General features: G+C 31.4%; 1 protein-coding gene across 1 annotated transcript; it reads right to left on the bottom strand.

Moving 5' to 3' along the window:
* Positions 1 to 606: 606 nt before the first annotated feature.
* Positions 607 to 17,648, bottom strand: LOC143222129 (RING finger protein 141-like). Its single transcript, XM_076448128.1, has 6 exons — positions 17,446 to 17,648; positions 16,185 to 16,349; positions 13,475 to 13,583; positions 11,266 to 11,513; positions 8,326 to 8,445; positions 607 to 3,316 (listed from the first exon to the last, which is right to left on the bottom strand). The coding sequence occupies exons 2-6, from the start codon at positions 16,328 to 16,330 to the stop codon at positions 3,160 to 3,162; spliced, it is 780 nt and encodes a 259-aa protein (XP_076304243.1). The 5' UTR covers positions 16,331 to 16,349; positions 17,446 to 17,648; the 3' UTR covers positions 607 to 3,159.
* Between the last annotated feature and the right edge of the window lie 396 nt (positions 17,649 to 18,044).

The raw sequence follows: 18,044 nt of genomic DNA, 5'->3' as shown, positions 1-18,044 counted from the left end.
TAATGATGTTAGAATAACACTAATAATGGCATACCATCAACTGTTAGGTTCTTGTAGAAAATTCTGGTGTGTTTCCAATGATAAAATAATATTGAAAATTCATGGTGTTAGAAAAACACTTAGGTTCTAGAAATAGAAACTCTATAATCCAAGTGCTTTTGAAAGGTTTTGACCTTCTTCAGTTTGCTGAAGAAGAAAGGCCCACCTTTCAAAAGCACTTGGATTATAGAGTTTCTATTTCATAATGTTGAAAATGGAATCTGTGCCATCTAAATATATTCTATTGTTGCAAAGTAACAAATTGTCCTGTATAAGGCTTAATAGTTACACCATTAGGTGCACATTAAAGATTTACAAGTGTATCCATTCATTTTTGCATATAAATTGAATGCATACACAGAAATGTAAAATAACTTCAACGGTAGGTTTAGATTCTATTTGTTAAAAACACTAAATTTGTCTGTTCTTAATTTTATTTCGCTGCTCAATGACAATTTATTTTATCAAAGTTGTTACTTGTGTATGTTCTAACCTTTCTTTTTAACAATAAAATTTGATCATACATTATGTATGTATAAACCTCAAAAAATGTATAATATAGTCATGTGATTACTGATACCTTTTATTAAATTTAATCAGGCATTCAAAATTTCAACAATTTACAAAACAGATTTAAAATTATTAAACAGACCAGATTTCAAATAGACTAACTACACAATTTCGAAGACAAACTGATAGGCTATTTAAACTATGTGATACCACTATTTGAGAACAGCTCACATGAAACTTTTTTAACCATGACTTATAGAAATTGTTCTGACAGATAATTTACACTGCTATTTACCAGTTTTATAAACATTATCTCTGTGAAACTTTGTACTAACAAGCACTTGCCAAATATCAGGTTATATGGATCTGAACAGTTTTAGCTATATCTTGCAACATGAGCTTGAAAGCCTCGATAGATATTTTTCACAATGTTATTTTCACAGTAGCAAAGCTACTGCAGCTTTCGGCTGTCATTTTTTGTTGAATTTCATATAAAGCTATTCAGAGGCTACCAGTAAAAGCCATTCCTTATTATGAAGTAATAGAGAACTAATGAACATCAACTGCTGCCATCTCCTGGGCTACTAAACTAGTAGGATTTAAACTACATTTTTGTAACAACCCCTGGCCCCACACCACAGTGCAGAGCTTGATTGCTATTCATGGCAGAGACAAGCTATGAATTATGGAATCTCAGATTTATGGTTGAGCTTGCTAATCACTAGGACACGTACATGCCCTTTGAATTACACAAATAGGTAAGATAGCACTTGGTCACACACCCTCCCCTGTTGAAGAGGTTACATCATTCAAATAAACTAAAATGTATAGAGTATTTTATGATATCTGACAGATCTGAGCCTAGCTCACCAACTTTGAAAGCTCAAGACCTAACATGTGGCCGTATCTTAGCATTTTAATTATTTCAAATGTTCAATATTTTTTATGATGCTATTTTACAATGATCAACTTATAACTCATTGTTTTACTTCCAGCAGAAGTACAATAAAATGAATAAAAATTGTCATCACTGCTCAAGTAATGACTCGCCTGTACACGTTTTACTTTCATCAATTGAATTTTTTTCAGCAAACTACTGTAACACTTCAGGTTGCAATACAGAAGCATACCATCAAGGTATCCCTGACCCATTATAGTTTCTTTAATTGCAGGTTAAAGATTTTTTCGTATTCATGTTAAAATTCATATATGAAACCTAACAATTGTTTTCAGTCACAGTGTGCCCTGTAATGTTAAGTAACTTTGGGAAATTGTAAAATTCTTACCTGTTATCTTAAAAATTCTTTATAAAAACTAAACTGCTAAATAATTTTTAATTAGAGAATTATACTTTTTATTGTTAACGTGGGGCTGAAGTTTAATGGGAAAAAGAGGCATTCACCATTTTCATTAGTGCACAAAATATGCACTTTGTTATAATCCCAACCCCTCTTTGAGAGTGCACAGGTTTTAAAGAGGTATTATGAAACATTATTTGTCAAGTGACCATCACGAAAGACTCCACAACATTAAAACTGTATTACAAATATTCTGAACAAATTACTACATGACCAAACAATAAAATTTTTCCTGTTAAACACTTATGATGTACAGTATGTTAACACATAAGGAAAATATGTTAATGCAATGTACACAACTACAACAAGACCCTGCTTTAAGCTGATCCATTATAGAGAACTCCTCTCCTTGAGACCTGGTTAACAGATGGGTGTGGCAGGAGGGGTCTGATTTTCTATTCCATGGCTTTGTAATCAAACGAGATTGAAGGCTAATAAAAATGCTTTTTTCAAGTAATGATAATATATTAATTTATGTTAAATTTCATACTTACTGGAGGGGTGATGAAAAAACAGAACAGAGGAGATGTGTAGTGAAATAATGCCACAATTTTTACACTGAGGAATATTTGACTTTTTTCTAATATTATAAAGAGCTAAATGATGTCCACTGCCTCACCTGCCTGCTGTCATCCATGTTGGGTTTGGGCCAGTTTTTGAATCAACACTAATTTGACAAGTTTGTTTTTTTAAGACTGTGTGTGTTCATTTAAATTAATAACTACTTTAGCACAATTCACAGGTAAGAAACAATGCCATATATCTCCCTATATTTAATGTTAAAGTGACCCTGTTTAGACCTTTGTATCTGAAAACAGCTGATATGGGTATTAACACTTTTATTGATAAGGAGCAAACAGCGTCGACCTTCCTAGATCATCTCTAGGCTAAGAAAGAGAGAGTTTACAACTGACCTTTGCTGGACAAGTCTTAGGGACGAGAGTATAAATGCACCCCTTTATATTCCTGTCCATAAAACGTGTCCAGCAATGATCAGTTGTAAACTCTCTTTCTTACCTGAAGATGATGATCTAGGAAGGTCAAAACGTTGTTCTCTCCTTATCAATAAAAGAGTTTAATACCTGCACCAGCTGTTTCGAGTAGTTTTATTTCAGGTGGGTTTCTCGACATCAAGGGCGTTTAGAGCTTTGTTCTCAAAAACCCTTACTAAATGTTAAATGGGTATTACAGTATACATATAATTGTCTAACACACAAATCTCATACAGCAAATCACATACTTCACATATCAGTTAAGCATCTCTTGACTTTTCTTCTGAAATGTATAACAAAGTCTGTTCCAACTCTTGTTGTACTTCCTTAGAGTCAGGAGCATCAAATATTACCCATGATTCATCTGTGCTTTCCAATTTCTCTCGACATAATGGGCAAGTGTTGTGTGAAACATTCCTGTAGAAAAAAATCGTGAAGTCCTCATAATAGTTGTTTTGATGGCTAAACCTAGGAGGAGGTCCTGAAATTGTACACAAGAATTTTGCCTATAATGATATACGGTATTTTCCGGTTAATAAGCTGAATCGCCAAATAAGCCGAGGCCAATTTTCAGCTCTGAAAATGAGGGTTTTTGCTTATTACTGCCCAATAAGCCAAAGCCATTTTTAAGAAGCGACAAGTTTCTTCAAAATGATTTCTTAGTCTCGTTTCAGCGTCAGCATGCATGTTGTGTGTGATCATTGGCGTTCTGTAGTAAAGCAGAACGTGTCGTATTGAGACAGAGATGGAATCAATATGTCATTCGTTATTGGCTCCACTCACTGTAATTAGGTCACCAATGAAATTCCAGAAACAACGTTTCACTGTAGTCTTAACGTGCTTTGCTGATGGGACAAAATTACTGCCTATGGTAATTTTCAAAAGAAAAACATTTCCTAAGAAGAAGAAATTTCCGAAAGGAGTGATCGGCCAATAAGCTGACCCCCAAAAATCAGGTCCAAAATTTAGGGCCAGAAATTCGGCTTATTAGGCGGAAAATACGGTATATACAAAATATACCATATTCTGAAAAAATAGCTTATCATCCCATCTTTCCAATTCTTCATGAGAATCGTACAAGTTTTGGGGTTTCTATATTAAAAAGTTTGCTAATTACTGGATTAATAAAACAGTTTCACTTCTGGTAATACATGATAAAAATGTTTTGTAAGCCTGCAAAAAAATATTAACTGAATAAACCTTTAAATCAATTGGTTTTGGACATATGTTCAATGCTAACTGCTCTGTCAATCTACAGTGTCAAACAAAAGGGGAAGGGAGCTAGTTAACAGAGCTCACCAGAAACTTGAGACACTAATCCAGGGGTCTCCAAACCAGGAGATAGATGTTTTTATGCTTTGTGGGTCAGAGGAGTCATGGTAAAATTAAGTAGGGATGTATACATGATCAGAATGCAACATCACTAATTTATTTCTCATAAGAGCACATATGGAAAATATTTAAGATGCAAAATCATATTTTTAGCATTAGTGAAAAGCATGAAACTGGTGTTTTTCTGACAAAATTCAAAGTTAGTGCTCACTATCAACAAAAGTGATTACAAATGCTCATTAGATATGGCTGATCTGTAACTGATCTTAGAAATTTTCTCTTCACAGAAATAGGTAGTGCCAAGAACTAAAATGAATCCACGAGCAAAGTGTTTGTAAATGAACATATTAATCACTTGGAAGGCATTTATAGAATTGTTAATTTCCCTTATTTGTATTTGTCCTTCAACATGTCATTGAATTGCACACCAGTCACTTCCATTTGAACTTCAGGTAGCAGTTCATCAATAACACAATCAAATGGATTTTGGAAGATTCTTATTTCTGTAGCACTTGCATCAAGATCAGAAAAATACTCATTGAACTGTAGTTTCATGTCAGAAAGGATATCTTGAGCAAACCTGCATGGGAATGGGGATCCTGCTTCTTGCTTGAACTTTTCACAACTTTGAAAGTGTGTGAAGCAACTCCTCGTTAACTGAGACTCAAAAATAATTAGTTTTTACCAAAATGCTTTCACCTCAGTGAACATATCACAGATAAGCATGGTTTTGCTTTGTAACCTAAGATTGAATTCATTCATGTACATGGAGTCTGCAGAAAACCGAATTTCCCAAGCCATTCACTGTTTTTGAGTAGCAGTTGAGGACAGTTCTTTTCATTTAAGAAAAGTTCAATCTCACTTCTAAGCTAAAAAAAACACAACATAACCTTCCCACAGTTAAGCCACTGATATTAAGTGTGGTATGGCAAGGTGAGATATGTTGCTTCTATTTCCACCAAAAATTCACAGAATTGATAATGGTTGAGCCCACAAGATCAAATGAAGTTCACAGTTAAAACTACACGTTTCATGACATATGAAAGATTCAGATATTTTCCACACAGTGCCTGCTGATGAATAATGCAGTGAAGAACCATAGACTTGGAACAACCTGCACTTTCAAGAGCTTTGTAAATTTGCTCAACTAAACCTCTTCCTGCACCACACATTTTTACCACCATCTGTTATAAGATGCTTCAGCCATTTCCATTCCAGGTTGTACTGCATTAGTGAATTTTCCACCAATTTGAAAATGTCCTCACCTGTGGTTGTTCCATGCATACTGTGCACAAAAGCTAATTCTTCAGTGACTTCAAAATTAATATTGACTCCATGAATAAACAGCAACTGTAAAGTGTTGGGCACAGCTCTTCACTCAATAAGTGCAATGGAAAAGCACTCAAACTATTTGGCCTTGTCATTCAAATGACACACAATATTGCTTCCAATGTCCTCGACCTACAAGCAACTGTATTCACCGAAAGGCTAATAGTCTTAAATAAGTCTACTTTTTCTGGGTGCATTTCTTTGGTTACTTCATGCATACATTATTTAATTAGCTCACTATAGGCAAGTGCTTTTTCTCACTTGGCTAACAAATGTGCCACTAGGAAACTTGTTCTTGTTTTGGCTTCATTCTCAGCTTTCTTCCTCTTAAATATAAAACTGTTGTGACAATAAGTTATGTTACAAGGTTTCATATTTGTCAAAATGTGGCTTTCCCATGAACTGAAAATAGTTTGACAAGTGTTTGGTTTGGTAATGTTGTATTCTTTTAGCACTGCAATAGTTTCATTGCATATTAAGCACGTTTTTTTTGTTACACGATTCAATAACGAAGTAGTCCACACTCCACTGTTCTAGAAAAAAACGAGTATTCAGAGTCAACTTTTCTCTCCTTCCCTCGTCCTGAAATAACTAGGAATAGCTATGAACTCAAACATAAGTAGTAGCATTCACTGACACACACTGAGGTACACAAGACAGGCATGGGAAGAAACACACTGCTTCAGGGCACTGAGATTGATAAGTGAGATAATGCAATACTAAATAATGTTTTTAGCAAATAGAAACACATATTACACCTAGATTGACTTTTGTTCAATTATGTTTTATTATTTATTTTAGATCATTTTATTACTTTAATGAACTGTTGGCAGGTTGTATCACAACTAGATTGGCTTTTGCTCAATTTCATTTTATTTTTTGTTTTTATAATATTAAAAAATTATATTACTTTAATAAACTGTTTCCTTCAGTTTCATAATGGCTAAACTTTATAGCACTTAATTTTATTAATAAATAAACTTATGTTATCATATGACCTCACATTAGATTTAAAAAACTTTGATAAGTTTTAATGTTGCACAAAATCTCTACTGATATATATTTACATCTGGCTTTTGTTCACATCCATTGAAACGAAGTGCACAAAAATGCACATTCAGGCAGGAAGGTGTGTATGTGTGTGCATTTTCAGGACAGACAAAAACCGAGTATTATTATAATAGATAATGACCAAAATATATACTTTTCAAGAATTAATATAATTAATGTTAATGTTTTACGACAAAGTTGCACAAACAGTATCTACTCTGTTTCCACCACAGAGATCGAGCAGAGAATTCTCAATTACAGCCCTGAGGGTTACTGCTGGGCCAAAAAGGATTTTGTCTACATTTAAGTGTGCATCTAAAAAAAGATTTGTTAAATGGATTCTTTATAAAATATAAAATGTCAGTTGTCTTTTGCACTAAACTGATTTTATTTTCACAAATTTCTGTTCATGTTTAGACCAACAAATAGCTGTTCCCAAACACAAAATACCAGTAAAAATTAGACATTTTTTAATTTCTTCATTTCATGGAATTTGAAGTTTTTTTTAAAAGAGTATTTGGAAAATAAATGCAGTTTTGTTGTTTACCCATTAATGTTTTCCTTGAAGCAGATACTTCTGCCAACTATTTAAATTTACATTTTGAATTTTCATGTGATAATTAAAAATTATTATTTTATGTTATATTAATAGCAATTATTTTGTTTCAGATATTTGTGCAAAGCTACATAAGAGCTATCTGGACACTTTTCCTGCAATTTTGAATTGACAGACAACATGGAAGGCTGACAGAGAATACCATCCACTGCCAGCTCTTGGGCTACTCTAGTGGGATTTAACTGGTCCTCTTATAATGCATCCACAGCCCTAAAGTTTGGGATGCAATATTTTATTACTACAGTGAGATATGAATCATAGACATTATGATCCACCATTGGGCATGCTTATGACTAGGCCAAACCAAGCCTAAATTAATTTCAACAACTTCACATTGGTGCAGAGAAAACAACAAAAAACACTGTTTTGTTAAAATCAAAGTCCAGCTAAAGAATTGTGAAATGGTTTAAAGAAAAGTTCATTTTGAGTAATCCTACTTGTTGCAAAAACCAGTAAAAAAATGGCATTTTCCTTTAAGCTTGCTAATCATTCTTTGTTTTCCTATCAATGATAGTTTGCAATACAAACACAATGTTACTACAATCATACAATAAAAGAGCTTTACATAATATAAAACTATAAAATGAACTGGTAAAAGATGAAATAAAATAATATCTGCCTGGTAATAAGTGCTGGAAAAAAAAGTATTGAAAATATTAAGTATTGAAAATGAGCTACAGTGAAGAAAGATACAGTAGAATACTGAGATATCAAAATCAAATAATACACAGTTCATTAATAACTCATTTATAGAGAAGTTGTAGTACATGTTACATTTACTATGTTTATCTTTTTTCAAAATTGATTATACAAAAAAAACTCAGACCTCATATAGAAATTTTATATTTTCATTTTTTTTCCTTCAAATATTTCCATGTACTTCTGATAGTTTTTAAAATATAAAAGACAACAAATAAAACTAAGGAAAAAGATCCTCTTACATGTAGTTTATAATAAATACATATAAACATATAACAAAGTTGGAACCTAAACCTTAAGTTTTTTTTTTTTTTCTGGAATCTCCAACAATTGCTCCTCTTTATTACTTCACAGAAACTTTTCTTTATAATTACAAAATAAGTCCACTAATATAACTTACCATTCATCTATACATTTCATACAGTAACTATGAGCACAGGGTAAGGTAGTCTCAGGTTTTCTCTCCATACATATACAACACTCATCTAGATCTGTAGCCATATCTTTCACAACACTAATACTAAAATAGAAGTAAAAAGATAGAACTTCAAAACATAAACACTCAGATATATAAAGGAATTAGAGTAACATACATGTCATTTTACAACTGCTAACAAACCAACTCTAGCCATATAATTAGCTAACCATGTAATAATGTTATCACAAGTTAAGTTTTTATTAATAAATCACTTGTTATTACACCTCAATGTGCTTTTAAATTGTAGAAAATGATGTGGCTATTGGTGACTAAATATACTTTCTAACAGGACCAAAATTAACCAGAATCCTGATTAATATGTACATGATTTTCAATATTCATACTGATACAAAAATGCATTATCTTTAAAATATTTCACAATGTTGCTCTATTTATTCATTTGCATTTTGAATATCACCAAAAAGGGACAAAGTATGAAATGAAAATTAATATATTCCAGAAATTAAAATTGCAAATAAATAAGTTGTACACAGAAATAAGTAAAGTAAATGAAGTTTGTTCTTTATCTTAGAAAATACTAGCTGTCAGATTAATCTCACATTAGATTTGGCAGTTGTATTTCATGTAAATTTAACAATCTTAAACATCATTTTATTTTTAAAGATTTTCCTACTAATGATAATATGCTGCAACTTTTGAAATACAATATTAAAGAGCAGAAACTTAGAGAATTTTCCAAATGTTTATTTTCAACTGAAGTTGCAAGAAGGCCCAACTCATATGGTCAGTTTCTTCAACACAGTATTTCTCAGTTGACTGTAGATACCTGTTAGGTGAGGTATATGCATAAACCATCCCTAAGACTTGACCCCAATATTTCAAAGGTCACAATGAGTTCTAATTATTCTATGAAAAATTTCACTGGTCTATTCTCACAGCCATTTCCTGTTCAGAGTAGGTTGACCAAAAGAAATTTAATTGGGTCCAATACAATTGCAAACATAACAGTGAATCCAGAACCTCCTCTCTAACATAGAAATATTCCAAGTACTCTTTATCTTTTTATATAATTCAAGTCACTATTCTTATAGACATACAGGCCACAATTCATTAAAGCAAATGCTACCCTACACCAATTATGTTTAGCTGCACTGCAATTAAGTACAGCCCTACCAAAATGACAACTTTTGAAGAAGTCAAAGATAGAAACTGGAAAGTATTACGACAACTGTACATTAGAGGGTCATGAAAGATTCAGGTTGGCTCCTTGAATGTGCTGAGAATTGTCTCCTCCGATGGGAATACTGATTTGTGCATCTTTAAGATTCTGCTGGAGCTATCATATTTTATTAATTATTGTGAATATGGCACTATCCCCATTCCTTAACCTTATAAAGTACATCAAAGGAAAACTTTGGAGCTGTCTCTCACACCTTCTTACACCCCACCCCCCTCCCCAAAAATTAAGATCAACTACAAATTGCCTTGGTAAAAGAATGAAAGACATTCCCCATAACTTTAACCAAAGACCCATACAAGGAATACAGAAACAACAATATATCTTCATGTGACAGACATTTTCAAATAAAAGTGGATATACACACACCCAAATAACTCCCCAAATTCCTCAAGCCAAGGTTCTGCTGCAAAAACACTCAAACTAGAAGGGATTTCACACCAAGGCTAATACTACATTCCCAGGTTGGTGTGGTATGATTTTGTTTTGTAGGCATCATAATTAAACTAACTGCAAAATATACAGGTGTGATGTAAATTTCTGTCTATTGAATTTAAAATGCCTGTCATTTTCTTTTATGAGGTTTAATTATAAATAGTACATGTATAGGTCTCAGGAGTTCATACCCAATACTTAAGGTGTAAAGTTTTTCCAGATTCAGAAAAAATCAACTTAATGTTATTTAACAATTACAGAACAGTATTTATCATCATAAAATACAAAACATAATATTTAATAAAATAAACTATATATATGTAGTAAAATTAAATAAATACATTTAAATGAAGTTAAACAAGTGAACAAAATCATGAGTAAGGACTGCATTATAAACAGCATATCCCAACCTCTGATTAATTATTATAACCATAAATTTTTAAGCCAAAACAAAACACATTAAAGTTAAACAAAATTACATTAATTTTAATGTTTTATTTTTGCTTAAAAATTTACGATTATAATATATATAAAATTATAGTTATTCAAAATAAACTAACTTAATTTTACTTTCCTTATTGTGTTGTTAAAGGTTTCAAAATAAATGATAAAAGAGTAAAATCAAAAGATAAAATAAAACAAATAAGCTCAGTAATTCCAATAAATGTTTAATTTAGAAGCCTAACTTCAATAGAAGTCCAGTTCTATTTACACTTTGATCAATGTACATTACTGGCTTATACTATTTTCTTTGGAGAATTCCACTCCCCATCAGTAATGCTAAGCACAAGTTAACCAGAGAGATAGCATGGCCCTGTATCCCAGTGAAAGATATCATATCTACTGTTTATATGACTACAAAGCATGTTAATACCAACAACACTTAAAAAAAAAAAACAATTAACGTGTATAAAGATTTTTACTTTACTTGAGATTGAAACTAAATCAAACTCGCTGTCTATAAATTTTAAAATATGACATTCAACAGCATTCGTAACCAATTAAAATGTACTAGAATATTCTTACGTAATTGAATTGAGGAAATTGACTCCTTTTGCACAATCATAGCTACAATACAGAGGATTATTTTACAGCCTTTGATTCACAATCTAAGTACACTAATCACAGGGTTACAATCAGTCCAAACCAAAGGTAATAAAAATTGCACATGGTCCAACATAAATACAAACAAGAGAAAAATAATTAAAAATTCCAGTAGTTCTACACACCCATCTAAGATAATGGATGTATCAAAAAACTCTTTGTGAACAGAGCACTGTCTACTGTCTTCTACATCCAGAACCTTTACTGAGGTTTCATCCAGAGAGCAACCTGCAGCACCACCATCATCTTCTGTAATGGGTTCATTTGATGGTGGAGCTGCACTGGCATGGTAAATCACCATCTTATAAACTTGAAGAAACTCTTTAAGGTTCATAAGTCTGTATGTTTCAATCTTCCCAGATGATGTAATGACCTACATTTAAGAAAAAATGGAATCTATTATTAACAACGAGCTTCATGTACACCGTTTTCTCCTTTGAATCAGTTTAAAGGCTGCTCAGCTGAGTCAACAAAAAATTCAATAAACTTTTCTTTCAAACCACACCTCAAGATTAATCTGCATTTCATTTTTAAACTAGCACTACTTCACAAACATGGTATATTTCATATCATTCTGATCAGCTACCTTCATAAAGATAAGAGCTTGTAAACCAAGGGTTTCATTAAAATATTAAAAAAAACTTCTTAAGATCCTTTGCAATATAATGCTCATTCTTACATCAAGACTTCAATCTGATAATAAATTAAATTGTTCATGGTAATTCTTACTAAGTACTTTTTATCAATTTGTATCTTTTTATTGCTTAAAAGATAAAATTCTCTGTACACATTTTATTTTCACTATTAAAGTGGAATTTCTGTAGGTGTTTGATAGATTTGACTTATCTCATAATCATGGTAAAAATTAGGAAGATAAATTATGCTTTTTTCTTTCTATGATTACTACAAATTATGACTTGAAAACAAAAGTTTAATCCAAATAGCTTAAATGTCATAATATTATACATTTACATATATGTTACTTTTGTTAGTTATATTGACCTTTCAGTCACTTATGGCTAAAATAGAAGTTACAATGGCATGGAGTGTGTGCACTCATGTTACCACATCCAAAAGACAAAACTGATCTTTAGTCTTTACAAAGTGACCTGTCTTGGCTGTATTTTAGTGAATGGGCATTTTGTAAAAAATGATCAAATTTCAGTCATAATATTATTAACATAATTATGTTAATAAATTATGTCATAATAATATTATTACTATTTACAATCTCTGTACTTGGTTACTACTTGTCAAAGGTTGCTAAGCCTTAAGATTTTGAACATAGACACACACACACACACACGTATATATTTGAATAACAAAAAAAATCATATTATACCAATACCACAGAAATCTATCGTAATTTATCAAATTTTGTCACAGAGCTGTATGTGAGTAAACAACAACAAAAAACCAGGTTAAATGACTCAACTTACCAGTAAGAAGGTTTGTCTCTAAAGAAACAATGTCATTGAATTAAAAATGGTTGGGAAAAACAACTTGTGAAAAATTCCGAGCTTTAAATTGGTTATTTACATGTCATATAAAGAATTAAGTGTATATGAGGGTCTCTTTCCAAACATTGGAGGTCACTGTACTTGAATCACTACATTAGTGATATCTCATCATATTGAAAAGATAAAAGATTTTCATTTTATATTCTACTTTTTAAATATCAGTAATTTGAGTTCCTAATTCATACAAAACAATAGACTTTGTATTTTGACATCACAGAACATCTAATTTGAACCAGTGTTGCATTCAACATACCATGTGACACACAAAAAAATCAAAGTTTAGATGTGTATTTTAAATATTTACTTTTAAACTAAGAATTTAAGTAATGTCTAATATGAAAATTTGAATTATAAACTACAGTTTGATAAAAAATAAAAATATAAATAAAATGTAATAAATATACATACATATACATCTTACTGATAGGGCAATAGAATATTTATATATGTGTACTAGTACATGGACATTGCCCTGAAAAGGGTTAGAGTAATTCAGCCCACTCTGACCCAAAAACTAACACCATTAAACACTGCATGACCACATAAGTAAAGGAAGGAGGAAGAGCACGTAACCCTCCAGGGTACATGTGATACCCAAACCCGAGAGAGAGAACAAGCTTAATGATACGAATTAATAAAACATTAGTCAAATGAGAGTCAACAAATGCAACAACACATCCTTTGACCCATGCCCTGTAATAATAGGCTTAAAAGGATTATGCAGCAAATTTGGTTACATTGAGAAATTGAACAAAATGAAATACATACTCAAGGCAACAAATTCTACCAATGGTTGTATATCAATGATACTTACTCTTACACAAGCTATTCGTACTGTACTCTTCCAAAATATTGATGCATCTGTTCTTTTCTTCACAAGGAAAATAAGCTTCTTTCCACTTTTATCAGGAAGAGACACTGATCTAAATAAAAATAGTATATCCACAAATGTATTAAAACTTTAAACAGCAAACTTTATGTTACATATATAAAAAGACCAACATTACCAAAGACTTTAAGTCATATTATTAGTTTTGAATAATTTAATTCTTCTACTTATTAAATTAATATCTGTTGCTAATAACAAACAGCAATAGTTTCCTAATGTAAAAATATTTTTAAAAATTATTTTAATGACACAAATTAGCAGTACAAAAATTCTAAACTGTGAAAGTTAGAAAAAATTTATCAACTTTACAATTCAAACAGAAACTATACACACACACATCCATAATTCCACCAAAATTTTGAAAATCACCGCAATTCTTACACAAGTCAGACAACAAATCAGAACAAGTGCATGTCCTCTAGCCTAACAATGTAATCCATTAATATAAGCTGAAATATCCTATTTTCCCTATACTGGTTAATTCCAAATAGCAATAGCAAACTTCTAAGTAACAACACTAAGATAATTTCCATCTGTAACAGTTAGTACAACATGAAATTTCGTCTGCAAAAGTTTGATCATTTTACTTTTACAATAAATTTTTGTAATAAGTACAAGTTGTTTAATCACAGGCACATATCTCAAATGTATAAGACAAAGGTTGAACTAGAAAATAGCAATTATGCTGAACAAACCCCATCACATAACTTAATGGTTTCCAACTGCTGACCCACACAATTTTATAAACAGCCAGAACAGAAAGTTTAATTATAAAACCAAATGTGCCTTTCACTGTATTATGTTTAATTTCTTTTTTGAATAATTAATGGTCCACAGAAATTGCAGATGTAATTAAGCTGGTTTTCATTGAAACACAGTTTGGAAAAGTAATATTATCCCCTCAGATCTTACTACGTACAAGTTATCAGTTATCTTAATTTTATAAAGTTAGAACTACAACTTGTTGAATTTTCTGTAACATCCCTTATTGTGTTTTCTACCTTTTCAAAATAATGTTACAAGTAAAAATGTTTCCATAAAAAACTGTTATTGGACTAATGTATTTAAATGAATACTTATTTTGCATTAAATTACTTTATATCATATTTGAGCACATAAAGACTCATTCTAAGTTCTCTAGAAAACTCAATATTCTTTATATACAGGTTTCTTAATCACTATTTTAACAAACAGAAACAAGTAAATGGACAGTGGGTCAACTGACACAAAAACATCACCACCAGACATGCCGTTCCCTTAGTTTGTCACTCCTTTGTCATCAGACATGTCATTACTTTTAAACTCTAACACAATAGTAATTCTGTAAAAGAATGCATATATCTAACTTTGCTAAAAGTGGAGGGAGGGCAGGTCAAGAGTATGGAAGAACTGAAAGGCAAGTTTTTTGATAAGCATTTTTTCCAAATAAGGGTTGGACATGCCCTGTGTGGCCCCTGACTAGATGCAAATGATTCTAGGATTGGGTTTGTTCAAAGTTCCCACATAAACATTATTATTCCATCATAGCTAGACCTCCAACAAGCAGTCTATTTAAGCCTCTTACAATTTCACACATTAAAGTTAAGCTATTTTTGTTCCCTATTATCCAGAGGAAAATAACTTAAGCTTCTCTTTTTCTTTCATAATTTAATTATATCAATTTTTTCACATCACGTTTACTTCTACTAGTCCATTTGCCCTTTTATAGAATACCCATATCTCTCCAGTATAATAAGACTAAGTGAAACATTGTTGTAGTTTAGGGTTAAAGAGTTACTGAATTTTCACAGTCCTAGTACATGGAAGAAAAGGTGCTGTGATTTGATGTAAGTGGAATGAACAAGACAAGAAACAAAAAATAACATGCCGCCTAGTTATAGAGTTCTTGTATTGTTGGGAAGTTTTCATAAATGAATAAAACTGTATTTCAATAAAATGAACTGAACCAGTTATTTAGTACAGTTGGATGGTTGTCAATGTTGAAGTACATACGTTAGTTCAACTGTTCTTAAACAAAAAGACGTGTGAGGCTTCAGTAAATCTTGATTCTATTGAGATTGAAAGAAATCTGGTGGAAAATTTTAAAGTTAATCTAACAGTTTCCATTCTGATTAACCACAAAGTTAGATCAGGAGAACCAAGTAGCACCTCTGTCCCATGTGACTGTCAGAGAGCAGTACTACATACATGAGGCATGATACAGTACTTAGCTTTTTTTACTGAGTATGGTTAAAAGTAACACTTCGAGCTAAATTTGCACACAACCTCAATATACTTGACAATTTACGAATAGAACTCTATAAAAATATGAAAACTGTCTATTATATGAATATAACATAGGAGAATGAGATATGATAACTGCATACTGTTACTTCACTAGTGCTTTACAAAGTTAGAAAATCTTTACTCTTTAGTGAAAAATGGTTTAAAATAGCTTCCAAAGCCTGAAATATTTGATAACTATTAATATCATACAGTTTATACCAAATGTCTAAAGTTTTTTATACCTACAAATATACAAACAAAACACATTAAAAACATCTTACCAGCAAGACAAAATTTAATCACAGAAAATTACACCCATCACTTTATCAACCTATTCTGGCATCAATTTTACATGTGCTACCAGACTTACATTCTGTTTAGTTCATTAACCATTTGTAGAAAATTATCATATGATAATACTGCTATCTTTGTCAATACTGCAGCATGCTTTAACACTTCATCCTTTATTTCACTAACAGGGATCCCCTGATGGTCTAAGCTGTTAGACTGCCCCATTGTTACCAAACCAACTATTCTGTAAAAAAAAAGAAAAACAACAACAATTATTTAATTGATACTTGAAACCTTTAGGACTTGATAAAACTCCATAACTACAGAACTGAAGGAAAAAAAAAAAAAGACAATTCTACAAATATTTCATTTATTAACAACCCCTCCATGGTTTACAGTCTTTGAGACAGTGCAACAACCAGAGGCAGGTTGGGGATTAAAGAAAATTACTTTTATACCAGACTTTCAATGATTCCAAGGAAGATGGATTCCTCAAAAAATAATAAAAACAAAAGGAAATATGCTGCATAGCATATGATAAGTACTAGTACTTTTCATACAGTTCACAAATTAAACAAAAACACCTTGTGCAAAAGCTTTCAGTTACAATGACTTCTATTACATTTATTACCCATCTTTGTAAATTATACTTACAGACCTATTTAACCATATACTACATGAGCTGAAAGTAACAATACAAAAACAATTTTAAAATAATAATGTAATTACTTGTTTCTTGCTAATCTGGGAGCTAGCAAAACTAATCTTTCTAAAAGGTACCTACAACTGAGAAATTATCTATCCATTGTGAAACATAAAACAGCACATTGAACAGTAGTGGGGTCTTGACAAAAGGAGATTTTAACGATATAAGATTATCAGTACTAGCTTACGATATCCTTCGAAAAGAAGTATCCTGAATAAGAAAGGGAGGAAAAAGCAAAATCTGCCTAAGTAGACAGCACATGTTTCTAGTAAAGTCTACCAAAGTGCTATTCCAGGGAAAGTTTGCTAACGCAATGTAAAGCGTAGTTTGTAAAAATTATCTTTGGAAGATTAAACAACGGTTCTCAAATGATTTATTACGTTTCACCACCCTACAAAAAAGTATTAAAATAATGCGTTAAAATACAGAGAAGTGGCTGAAATGAAAATCCGGCATGATTTTTACATTCAATAAATTTATCATAAATGAAATACAAAACAAACAAATCTACTATTAGTTAGCGCCAGGAAACTGAAATCAGAAGTGATAAATAAGAGTAATTAATTTGATCTTAGCAAATATAAAGTAGGAAAACAATAAAAATAAGGTTTGAATATTAATATGCCAGACTTACCTAAAACATGTGTAAAAACAACGGTCTTTTCTACAACTTTTAATTTTTTTAGTGTTCGCTAGCGATAGAAGAAAATAACTTTACTTTCGCGACACAAAAAATACAAGATAAACAATTTTTTATCTATCACATGCCGACACCACATAACTATACTATGAAGTTGAAGCTTCGACACCTAGCGTTGAAAGCAATAAGTAAAATTTATAATTATATATTGAAATAACAGTGATTATTATCATATAGGGTCCTAAAATGTTCTTCAATTAATTGTTATTAACTTGTTGCAAAGTATAAATAACATTCATTTTGTTTCATTGCACAGTATTTATAAAGAGTTTTTTTCAGCCACTATATCCATCTGTCACCTAATCACACCAAAACTAGTTTTTTTATTTTCAGGATGTTTTTTCTTGCTAAATTCTAGTCAATAATTTTCAAAAAATAAACAGAATATTTAAATCCAAAATTGGAGGGAATTGGGGTGAAATATTTTTACGTATAGTCAAAGAGGAATAAATATTTAGGTAAAAAGTGGGCTTTATTCAGAAAAATATTTAAACACAAGTAAAGAACATCTGACAACTCTCTCAGTCTGAAAA

Source organism: Tachypleus tridentatus, chromosome 8, assembly GCF_004210375.1.
Source record: "Tachypleus tridentatus isolate NWPU-2018 chromosome 8, ASM421037v1, whole genome shotgun sequence".
In the NCBI taxonomy this organism is placed as follows: domain Eukaryota; kingdom Metazoa; phylum Arthropoda; class Merostomata; order Xiphosura; family Limulidae; genus Tachypleus; species Tachypleus tridentatus.
The sequence above is the reverse complement of the archived record's forward strand: the minus strand, read 5'-3'. Positions and strand labels throughout refer to the sequence as shown.

What these genes read in the sequence shown, in the direction of transcription:
- LOC143222129 (XM_076448128.1), bottom strand. Translation starts at nt 16,330, where the DNA reads ATGGGGCAGTCTAACAGCTTAGACCATCAGGGGATCCCTGTTAGTGAA. An exon ending in GTTAATGAACTAAACAGAAT is followed by an intron (nt 13,584 to 16,184) that starts GTAAGTCTGGTA and finishes ATTTTTATTTAG; the next exon opens with ATCAGTGTCTCTTCCTGATA. An exon ending in ACATCCATTATCTTAGATGG is followed by an intron (nt 8,446 to 11,265) that starts GTGTGTAGAACT and finishes CTTCTATTTTAG; the next exon opens with TATTAGTGTTGTGAAAGATA.